We start from the raw sequence: 11,100 nt of genomic DNA, 5'->3' as shown, positions 1-11,100 counted from the left end.
CTCCACAACCCACAACATCGAAGCAAGGGGGTCTTGGCATCTGCTCATTTTTTCATTTTCACATTTTCTTTCATTTTCCTCCTCTCTCCTGCTCCCCTTCCCCCTCCACTACTTCACACCACCATCCCCTCCACTAGAACTTTGCACCACCATTTCACACCACCATCCCCATCTCCACCCGAACCACCACTTCATACGACTATCCTCTCCACCCAAAGTCTAAAATCCTGCAAATTTGGAGTACCATAATATGAGAGGTAGTGGGTCAGTTTGTACTTTTATGTATTGCTACAGATCTAGTCCCTCACGGTAAAAATGGGCACCACCGGATCAGCCATCAAAGACCTAAAAATTGGGTAGAGGAATTCTATAGGTGGGTCTCATTTTTGCTACGATTTCGGGTAGAAAGAAGAAGAGGACTTGTAGTTGTAGTCTAAAACCGTTCTTAACATTTCTTCGCTTCCTTTAGTCTTTATCTTCCGCCTCCGTAATCTGCATCCCCACATCCCTTATATCTACGCCGTTCCCACTCACCGCATCTCCTATTCATCAACTGCGTTCTACATCCTGCAATTCTTTTCCAGACGGACCAAAACAATGAATCCTCGTCCATTCGTCCAAATTGTGATTGGAAACTTGGCGGTGAGGCTTCCTCCCCCATCCTCTTGGTCTAAGTCAACGACCACCACGACCCTGTGTTACTGTAAAATCAAGCTCAAAGGCTTCCCAATGCAGTATTCGACAGTCCCGTGGCTTTCTCAGGAGAGTGGTACTGATGCGATTGAGAGCAGGATTCATGCTGGGTTTAACTTCAAGAAGTTGGAGTTTGAGAAGCTTGTTGAGAAATTGGCTGCCAGAGGTAAGACTTGTGGTTTGAAGATTGAGATATATACGGGAAAAGGAAGGAATACTTCTGCAACTTACGGGTGGAAGTTGGGTGGGAAATTTTTGGGCAATATTTTGGTGCAGCTGGACTTGAAAGCAACGGAGCATAGTAATAAAGGGTGCGTGATTCAGGATGGATGGATTAGCACGGTGAGCGGTGGGAGGGGAAAAGTGGTTGAGTTGCACATAAACGTGAGAGCTGAGAGCTAAGCCAGACCCAAGATTTGTGTTTCAATTTGAAGGGGATGCCATTTTCACTCATCTGATTTGTCCATTTTTTCAAGAATTTTATGATGGAAGCTTATGAAATTCATGAAATTTTTTCTTGGATATTTGGGTGTATTTGGATTTTGGAGCCATTGTTTTAGAAGAATCTTTGAAGACAACGCCGCGTGCGGTGGTGGCGACTGATCAGTAGAGAGAGATGGCAGAGCAAAAGTGAGAGGGTATGAATAATTTTTAGAAAATTTTAAAAGTGCATCACTAATTATAAAATTTGTAAAAATACCTATGATAATTAAGTCAAAGCACCAAAATTAAAAGAAAAAGTGACAATAAAATAAAAAATATTAAAAAAATAATAATACATCACTTGCAGGTAGCATATAGGTTACCGGTTAAATTTCACTTTAGTCCAAAGCACGAGGGGATAATGTGGGTGTTTTCAAATAATGAGGAGGTAGCGTATCAAATAGTCAAATCACAAGAAGGTTTTCTCTATTTTACCCTACTAATTAACTAATATCAATGTGTGCCTTTATACAATGATTTTTTGTGAAACATAACGTCTTCAATCTCGACGTTGGTGTTGGGCTTGTGTTCTACAGCTAACAAAATTGATGGTAATAACCAGCTCGATTAGTGTTGCGCTTGTGTTCCAGCTCTATAGCTAACAAAATTGATAATAATAACCAGCACTCAATATCTACTGGACATGACATGTATTTAAATCTGATTAATTTTTTCCTAACCTTTTCTTTTGCAGCTCGAAGCAAAAAAAAAGTATGGTGTTTTTATTCTTACCACTAGTATTTGTAGCTCGTGATGCATGTGGCCTATCTCTATCTCCTACCTTAATCAATCACTCGCCAAAAAATAAAAAATAAAAATCCTTAGTCACCAATGTCGGTCAGAAAGCCAGCCGTTTGCCTCCTCGAAAGCTCTGAAATTTTAGGCACACTTGTTTAGGTTATTTCTTTTTTAGAACTAGGAAACCATGTAGTTAAATGATGCATCAAAATCAAAATTTTTTTTTCTAATATTGCTTAAACTTTTAACAACACAATTCGATCCATGTTTAAGGAAGCATGTCTGGGATTACAGTATGGCTGGTTGCAAAGAACATGAAATGATATCCATATTATGACCTGTAAGTAATGATATCTGATGATTGAGGAAGTGCTACAACTGGCAGACCTTAATTCTTGTGAAAATAATTGAAATGCTGGACCGCATTATTGATTACTGACTTTAGCGGTATACAATGAAACATCAAGAACAGCGAGAACCATGTACCTCTGCCAAGACGGTGCAGTTAATTTGGCAGGAGAGAATATGGTTGGTGGTGAAAAGTTACAGAGTGTATTTACAGATGGTAGCTGGCAAATCTTACCGCAATTTGTGCTATAAATAGGCACCATGCAGTCGAGTTGAGAGCAAGGAGGTTAGGAGAGGGATTGAAGTAGCATAAAATGGCTGGAAAACAAATGAAATTGCTTTTACTGGTTTCAGTTGTGATTTCTTCTCTAGCGGTCAATGTTATAGCCACTCCTTCGCCTTGGGCAATGGCTGGAGTTCTGTTAGACCGCCTTTTCTTGGTCTTATCTCCGCTCATAGTGACAAACAAGCGCAAGCCTTTTTGGCTACTGGTGCCTTCAGGCCGGATCCAGAACACCCCTACGTGGATTTGTCAGGCAAATATCTATATATATATATATATATATATATATATATATATATATATACACATATATTTCCCATGCATTAAATCTGCTTCGCAACTATTACAACCACTATTTTTTCTTCCTTATAATAATGATCGAAGTTTGTTGCTGACTTTTAATCACCTAATAATTTGTTTCATTGCAGGCAGGCGTTATCACATCGGGACCATAGGGTCTAATAGTGACTGGCAAGCGTAATTGAGTTCCAATAGGTCCCAGTTTCTAGTTTGGCCACCCTTCGTTAGTTTGGGAGCTTTTGTACCAGTAAAAAGGTTGCAATAATTGTGCTTGGATTGGATTAATCAGGTGACTGCTGCAGCAACGACCCAACTACTGTTGGACTTCTTCCCAATTAGAGCAGCTATACACTTTGGCACTGCGGGCGGCGCCGACAGTTCCCTGTCCGTGGGAAATGTTGTCATCCCAATGCAGTTTTCTCAAACTGGAATATGGGACTGGCTGGTAATATTAATTCCTTTGTTTCTTTGTTTTTTTTTCCCCTTAAATGTAAAACCTAAAGTTTCATAAAGCATAAGCACCTAAGCGTTTGCAATGAGAATGTTTCTCAAAATCAAGCGCACACAATCAGTGCCAACTGCCAACTATTCAGTCAGTATCACTAAGAATTCGAATCACTACACTCAACTTGACAAAAGAACCGTGGAATCAAAATATTGAAGAGGGGAGGGTTGGGTTGGATGGTAAAATATGGGAGGCATGACAAGTAGGAGATCCTGAATTCATGACCTACCATTTACAAAAAAAAAAAAAAAGAGAGAGAAAAAAAAGGGCAAAAATGTGCTAATTACTGAAATTTGCAAGCAAGGCTTATGAACCTGTTGTCTTTTGGATCTGGATGGTGCTTTTGTCCTCCCTCCATAAGCAGTAGACAGCAGCTCCAATTAATGAAAGCCTAAATACCTGATGGTGCAATTGAATTCCTCATTTTATTTATTTATTTATTTTATTGTGAAGTGGAAAAAATTTTAGTCCTTTCCTTGCTTCAAAAGTATTGAACGTGTTTCTTCTTCTTCTTCTTTTTTTTTTCAATATTCAAGGAATTATATTTTTGCATGTATCTTCATCTGGGCATGCATGCATACTGCAGAAACCCAAGGTAGCAACACATCCAGATACTGATGCTGCTGAGCTAGAGATCGCAAGCTATCACATTCCCGCTGGCGGATATAATCAGTTGGGTCTCGTGGCTTATTGGAGTCAGTACTTCTTTTCCGAGACAGGAAAGCCTGATACTCCTGAAAGAAAATGTTGAAGATTGGAGTCGAGAAACTGAATTATATCAGTAGGGAAGATAGAAGAAGAGAAATCAGGAGGGAGAAAGAAGAAGAATTTCAGAGGGAGGAGGGAAAAGATAATGAGAGAGACTGAGATATTATTGAGAAGAGAATTAAGCAACAATGAATCTGATGCTTATTACAATTGCAGATGTAATACTTATACAAATCCTAGTGTTGTTTCAAATACCAGATTGCTAGCAATTAACTAATTTTCCCGCCAAAACTCTTCATTCTGTTAGGACCAGGCTTGGTCACGTGATTCTTCCCCTGTGCTCCCATTTCTCATGCTACCTCCTCTGCTGACTCTTTCTGGTAGTTAGTTTAATAGCTTCCCATGAATTCAGGTCATAACAAATGCCTTCCCCTAAAAATAATCCTAGTCTCTAGGATTGATTAAATTGGAAAGTAGGGAATTGAGCATGAATGAATGTCCAATCTTCCCAGGTGGCTTCCTCAGGTTCCATGTTTTCCCATTGCACCAACACCTGTTCGACCTCTTGCCCTTTTCTAAAGATTGTCCTCTGGTCTATAACTGCTGAGGGAGCAACACCAAACTCCCCATCATCATTTAGGGTAGGCAAGGCAGTGCTAAGAGGAGCCCCCTTAGGTGACTTCTTGAGTAAGGAGACATGGAAAACAGGATGTATGGTTGATCCTGCTGGTAACTTCAACCTGTAAGCTACAGTCCCCAACTTTTGCTCTACTTGATATGGCCCATAATACTTAGCCGCCAGTTTTATGTTCCTTCTTACAGCTACAGAAGTTTGTCTGTAAGGCTGAAGCTTCAAATAAGCCCATTCTCCTACTTCAAATTCCCTGTCACTCCTCCATTTATCTGCCATTTGTTTCATCCTGTTCTGAGCCTTCAACAGATTCTCCTTGAGCAAGGAGTTCCAGCCCACTCGTTCTTGTGCCCAATCCTCCACTGCAGCTACTAGTGTGCTATCAGGCCTCAGGTTCATCTGAGTAGGCTTGTAACCATACAAGGCCTGAAAGGGAGACATTTGTAAGCTATTATGGTGGTTAGTGTTGTACCACCACTCTGCAGCAGGTAGCCATTTCCTCCATTTCCCTGGTTGATACATGCACATACTTCTCAGGTAATTTTCCACACACCTATTCACCCTCTCAGTCTGTCCATCAGACTGAGGATGATATGCAGATGACAGATTTAATTCTGTGCCTAGCATTTTGAAGAGCTCTTGCCAGAACAAGCTAGTAAAAGCCTTGTCCCTATCAGAGACAATGTGTGTTGGTAGGCCATGCAACCTAAAAATCTGATCAAAGAATGCCTCTGCGACACTTTTAGCAGTATAGTGAGAGGTCATTGGAATAAAATGGGCGTATTTAGTGAATCTGTCCACCACCACGTAGATCACATTACAACCAAAGGACTTGGGTAATCCTTCTATGAAATCCATAGAAATTTGTTGCCAAGCTTGGTCAGGTATGGCCAGTGGCTGCAGCAAACCTGGATAGGGGCAATTTTCATTTTTGCTCCTTTTGCAGACCTCACAGCTCTGTACATATTGCTCCACTTCCTTCTTCATTCCAGGCCAGTATAGATAACTCTTAATCCTCTGATAAGTACCAAGATTCCCAGAATGTCCCCCAAGACTAGAATCATGAAAACATGAAACCAGCCTTTGTCTTAATTCAGAATCTGCTCCTATCCACACCCTTCCTTTGAACCTTAGAATTCCCTGGTTATAGGAGTAATCTGGTAATGCGTCAGCTCCCATAGCTAACTTCAGCAGAACCTCCTTGGCCATCTCATCACTGTTGTAGCTCTCAGCTACCATGGTCAACCACTGAGGCTTGATGGCAGTGATAGTATGCACAGATGTTTCTGCTATATTCTCCAAGTCACCCCTCCTTGACAAGGCATCAGCAACTATATTTTCCTTCCCTTTTCTGTATTGAATCTCATAATCCATTCCCATAAGTTTAACCAGCCATTTTTGTTGGAGAGAGGTGTTAATTTTCTGATCCAACAAGTATTTGAGACTCTCATGATCAGTTTTGATAATGAAATGGTGTCCCATCAAGTAGTGTTTCCACTTGTGAACTGCAGTGATGAGTGATAAGAGTTCCTTCTCATAGGTAGACCTGGCTTGATTATTCTGTCCCAGTACTTGGCTGTAATAAGCTATTGGCCTCCCCTGTTGCATTAGAACAGCACCAATGGCTTTCTGACTGGCATCAGTTTCCAGCAGGAATGGCTTTGAGAAGTCAGGTAATGCCAACACTGGTGCTGCACTCATTGCCAGCTTCAATTGTTGGAATGCAGTTTCTGCAGCAGTACTCCATGCAAATTGATCCCTTTTTAGCAGTTCAGTAAGAGGCTTAGCAATCTCCCCATACCCCTTAACAAACCTCCTATAGTAACCTGTCAAGCCCAAGAATCCTCTGAGAGCCTTTACACAGGAGGGCGTTGGCCAGGACAGCATAGCTTCCACCTTGGATGGATCAGTTTTCACCCCTGCACTAGTAATTATGTGTCCCAGATACTCTACTTGGTCTTGACCAAAAGAGCACTTAGATATCTGTGAGTTGTGAATCTTCACCATACATGCTTGCTGCAATGCCTTCCTGATCTTGTGTTTGACATACTTGTGAGCTGAGGGACCTTGCTGCATCCTTAAGTTTGCATTGTTGGAGTCTCCATTTAGCACCACTTGCTCCCCTCCTTTTTCAAAAGACAGATTCAGCTTCTTGAAATCAAAAGTAATAGGACTATAGGACTTCATCCAGTCAACTCCAAGGATCAAGTCATAAGGCTCCAGGTCCAATACAAACACATCGTGTGCAAATCTGTGGCCCTGCATGCTCCACTGCATCCCTGGAATCCACTGGTCACATGTCAACTCCTTGCCATCAGCTATCTTGACCTTGAAGGGCCTGTGGTTCTGTACCCTTTCTGGAAATTGCTGAGCCACACTCCTCCTGATGAAGCAATTAGTACTTCCCCCATCAAGCAGGATTGTCAAGTGCTGGTTCATATATTCCCCTTGCATTTTGATAATGCTTGAGGATAATTCCCCTGACAGTGCATGCAAGGTTAGCATCACCTCATGCTCTTGCTGAGTTCCCATGTATTCAATAACCTCCTCCTCTTCTGCTGTGTGATTTTCCTCACCCTTCTCCTCCTCCCCTACTATCATCATGTGGATCCCCTTGCTTTTGTAATTGTGACCTGGACTAAATCTTTCTCCACACCTGAAACATAGGTTGTGATCCTTCCTGTACTGGAATTCAGTGGGGGAGATTTTCTTGAAAACTTGCTGTGAATTAGACTTCCTGTTGAATTCTGTTGGTGATGTTCCCGCTTGTCTTGCTCCCGGATCCTGAGCTCCATTTCCTCCTTTGTTAATTCCAAATGAGGTTGAGTGCATGGTATTTCTGAGTATAGGCCTACTGGACTTGTGAACCAGATCCAAGTGATGTTCCTGCCATCTGGCCATCTCAAAGGCAGACTGTAGACTGTCTGGCCTGTGCATCTTCACGGCAGATTTAATTTCCCCCTTCAGTCCACTTAAGAAACTAGAAATGTAGTAGGATTCAGTCAGTTCTGGCATCTGGATCATTACAATAGACCTCAACTCCTCAAACTTCTCCTGGTAAGCCAAAACAGTGGAGGTTTGATTGAGTTTGCTAAACTCTTCCACTGCATCAGCCTCTCCCACAGTGCTGAACCTCCTACATATTTCTGATCCAAAATCCTTCCATTGGACTATTCCCCTATCTTTTTTGAAATTCTGATACCAGAGATCCGCCTTTCCTTCTAAGTGCAGTTCCACAAGGTCCATCTGCTGCTCCTCAGTAGTGCGAAATAGTTGGAAAAATTTCTCACACTTCCTGACCCACTCCTTAGGACTGTGGCCATCAAATCTGGGGAAATCCAACCTGGGGACCCCCATGGGCCAGTGTTGCCCCTCTCCTCTAGAGGAATTGCCAAATTCACCATGCCTGGTATTCGAATTTCCCGCATTTCGATTGTTAGGAGTCCTTTCTGCAGAACCATTAGGATTTCCCAAAATGCCTTTGTCCCCCTGCAAACTTCTCAAAATCGAGCTGATCTGGCTACTCACAAAGTTCTTCAGTTCTGCGCTATTTGCTTCCAGTAAGGACCGCATCTCCCTTTGATTAACTTCCAACTTTTCCTCCATGACCTGCTTGTCAGCTATCATGGAATCGAGAACCGCTTGAATCCTGGCATCCTGTTTCCTAAGCTGCTCTTCGAAGCTTTTCATGCGTGTACCTTCTGCCATTATGGATTGTGGAAGAACTTGCAATCCGAGGACCGCAAGCTCTGATACCACTGTTGAAGATTGGAGTCGAGAAACTGAATTATATCAGTAGGGAAGATAGAAGAAGAGAAATCAGGAGGGAGAAAGAAGAAGAATTTCAGAGGGAGGAGGGAAAAGATAATGAGAGAGACTGAGATATTATTGAGAAGAGAATTAAGCAACAATGAATCTGATGCTTATTACAATTGCAGATGTAATACTTATACAAATCCTAGTGTTGTTTCAAATACCAGATTGCTAGCAATTAACTAATTTTCCCGCCAAAACTCTTCATTCTGTTAGGACCAGGCTTGGTCACGTGATTCTTCCCCTGTGCTCCCATTTCTCATGCTACCTCCTCTGCTGACTCTTTCTGGTAGTTAGTTTAATAGCTTCCCATGAATTCAGGTCATAACAGAAAACTTTGGTTCGAGGCATCCAAGAATTTGCTGCAAATCGCTTCCATGCTAGAGGTAATAAGGCACAGATTCACATCTAGAATTAACATTCTCTTTACCCTCATTTTAAGTTGCCAAATTCTATTTCAAGCGAAAATGAGACAACCCCTTTCATACATTTCAATGTAGTAAATTCTTTTTTATTCTAACGGTGGTAGTTTTGTTCAAACAGGGAATTGAGCTAAACCAGTGCCTAAACAAAGTTTGCCTCCCTCAAAAGCCTAAGCTAGTTCTTGGCGTCAACGGTACAACTGCCAACTTTTTTGTTGACAATGCAGCTTACAGAGATTTCCTCCACAAAACTTTTCATGTTTCATCCATTGATATGGAGAGCACAGCAGTAATCATGGTAATTTTTATTGTCTTGTTACCAGATCGAGTACTTTCATCCTCACTGCTTTTTCTGCTACTTTATTCTTTTGTAAAAGCGTTTCTTCATCAAACTAGAACCAATTTGAAGAATCTTCCCTGCAATTGAATATCTGATCTCAAATTTATCCTCTCAAATTGACCCCAAGAAAACAGTATATACGTAGCAGCAGGAAGATAACTTGTCTTTGGTTATGTGCAGACATCCTTGTCGAATGGCCACTCTGTGATTGCCATCCGCGGACTCTGTGATCAGAACAAGGAGAGAATTTGAGTGCAACTTATGGGGCTATAGCTGCAGCAAATGTCGCGATAACCGTTGTTGCATTTGTTAATAAAATACCATCACCTCATTAATTTCCGGCCATAGCTGTGGCAGCTATGTATGTTCAGCTTGATCAGGAGGAGCGCTGAATCCATCAATGAATATGCTTCTAATTAATAATTTGTCTAGAAAGAATAAATGAGCTTCAAGAATAGAAGTCTGTTGAAGCAAGACGTTTTATGTAAAATGTACCACAAAAGTATTGTGTGTTTCCTTGTTAATTTGAATGCAACGCAATTCCTCCTAGCTGGTCCAAGGAATAATTTTATGTTATTAACAGGGAAAATCGTTCAAAACGTCCATCACATTTTACAAGATGACTTTTTTCGTCCCTCACTTTTAAAAGTGTAATTTTATGTCTCTTACAAATTCACATTGACCAAATTTGGTCCCTACCTAGGTTTCTAACTAGATTTTTGCCGGAATCCACCACGTCACTTGCATGTGATCATTTTTTAAGGACAAAATTGTCAAATCAAATTTTTACATAATCTGATTTATAGTCCCTCATTCACAAAATGAATTTTTTCGTCTCTAACATTTTACAAAATGAATTGTTTTGTTCCTCACATTTCAAAAAATGAATTTTTTCATCCCTCACATTTTTCAAAATGAATTTTTTATCGCTCATTAATCATGTGTATGAATAGCTTTTTTTCTATAAACCCACGTATATGTCTATTTGATTTTACTCGTACAGCACGAATAACATGTAATTTATCTCTATTGGATTTCATCTAAACATGCTAATCGTAGTTATACACATGTTATTCAATAAATATATATATAGGGGTTTAAAACTAATAATTTTATTTGAAATTCATGTATATGTTTATATGATTTCACCATTTGAACCTGTTAAATATTTGTGATATTTCTCTTTTGGTAATAATTTATTTATTGAATTGTATAATTAGGTCATCTAATTAATGGATCGTAACTCGAATTCTATAATTGTGCTAACAAATTTCAATTTAAATATGAAATTTCTACTCGACACTTTTAAGACCAACAGTTGAATTACTTGCCTTGTGATTGTCTTAAAATTTGAAAATGCCAATCACTTATTTCTTTTTGTCATAATTTTCTTTTATTTATTTTTTCTATCCAAATTTAATTTGATATAAACACTCGATAATATTTAGGATTAAATGTCTTTTTTGTTTTCAAATTTCGAGTAAAAAAATGAATATAAGTGAAAAACTAATAATTTTTTTAATTCTATGTATATATCTATTTGATTTCACTTGAGCAATACGAATAGTATGTAATATATCTCTATTTGATTTCACATGCTATTCGTACTGTTCAGGTGAAATCAAATAGATATATACATAAGGTTTTAAAAAAAAATTATTCACACACATGATCAATAAAAAGATGAAAAAATTCATTTTAAAAAATGTAAATGATGAAAAAATTCATTTTATGAAATGTAAGGGACGAAAAAATTTATTTTATGAAATGTGAGGGATTATGAATTGAATTATATAAAATTTAATTTGACAATTTTGCCCTTAATATATGATCACG

General features: G+C 39.6%; 3 protein-coding genes across 3 annotated transcripts; all 3 read left to right on the top strand.

Annotated features, from left to right (window-relative positions):
- Window positions 1-597: 597 nt before the first annotated feature.
- LOC140036096 (uncharacterized) lies at window positions 598-1,095 on the top strand. The gene has a single exon (XM_072077359.1). It carries the CDS (start codon window positions 598-600, stop codon window positions 1,093-1,095), a length of 498 nt encoding a protein of 165 aa, XP_071933460.1.
- A 1,299-nt stretch (window positions 1,096-2,394) lies between these two features.
- LOC140036095 (uncharacterized) lies at window positions 2,395-4,101 on the top strand. Its single transcript, XM_072077358.1, has 4 exons — window positions 2,395-2,479; window positions 2,635-2,798; window positions 3,135-3,290; window positions 3,937-4,101. The coding sequence occupies exons 1-4, from the start codon at window positions 2,395-2,397 to the stop codon at window positions 4,099-4,101; spliced, it is 570 nt and encodes a 189-aa protein (XP_071933459.1).
- A 4,455-nt stretch (window positions 4,102-8,556) lies between these two features.
- Window positions 8,557-9,516, top strand: LOC140036094 (bark storage protein A-like). Its single transcript, XM_072077357.1, has 4 exons — window positions 8,557-8,629; window positions 8,824-8,888; window positions 9,046-9,222; window positions 9,445-9,516. The coding sequence occupies exons 1-4, from the start codon at window positions 8,557-8,559 to the stop codon at window positions 9,514-9,516; spliced, it is 387 nt and encodes a 128-aa protein (XP_071933458.1).
- The last annotated feature ends 1,584 nt before the right edge of the window (window positions 9,517-11,100 follow it).

This window comes from Coffea arabica, chromosome 2e, assembly GCF_036785885.1.
Source record: "Coffea arabica cultivar ET-39 chromosome 2e, Coffea Arabica ET-39 HiFi, whole genome shotgun sequence".
Classification (NCBI taxonomy): domain Eukaryota; kingdom Viridiplantae; phylum Streptophyta; class Magnoliopsida; order Gentianales; family Rubiaceae; genus Coffea; species Coffea arabica.
The sequence above is the reverse complement of the archived record's forward strand: the minus strand, read 5'-3'. Positions and strand labels throughout refer to the sequence as shown.

Coding starts and splice junctions, on each gene's coding strand:
- LOC140036096 (XM_072077359.1), top strand. CDS start 598: ATGAATCCTCGTCCATTCGTCCAAATTGTGATTGGAAACTTGGCGGTG.
- LOC140036095 (XM_072077358.1), top strand. CDS start 2,395: ATGTACCTCTGCCAAGACGGTGCAGTTAATTTGGCAGGAGAGAATATG. Junction 2,480..2,634: donor ACAGAGTGTATTTACAGATG/GTAGCTGGCAAA, acceptor TTTCTTCTCTAG/CGGTCAATGTTATAGCCACT. Junction 2,799..3,134: donor CCCCTACGTGGATTTGTCAG/GCAAATATCTAT, acceptor TGGATTAATCAG/GTGACTGCTGCAGCAACGAC.
- LOC140036094 (XM_072077357.1), top strand. CDS start 8,557: ATGAGAGAGACTGAGATATTATTGAGAAGAGAATTAAGCAACAATGAA. Junction 8,630..8,823: donor TGCTTATTACAATTGCAGAT/GTAATACTTATA, acceptor CCATGAATTCAG/GTCATAACAGAAAACTTTGG. Junction 8,889..9,045: donor AAATCGCTTCCATGCTAGAG/GTAATAAGGCAC, acceptor TTGTTCAAACAG/GGAATTGAGCTAAACCAGTG.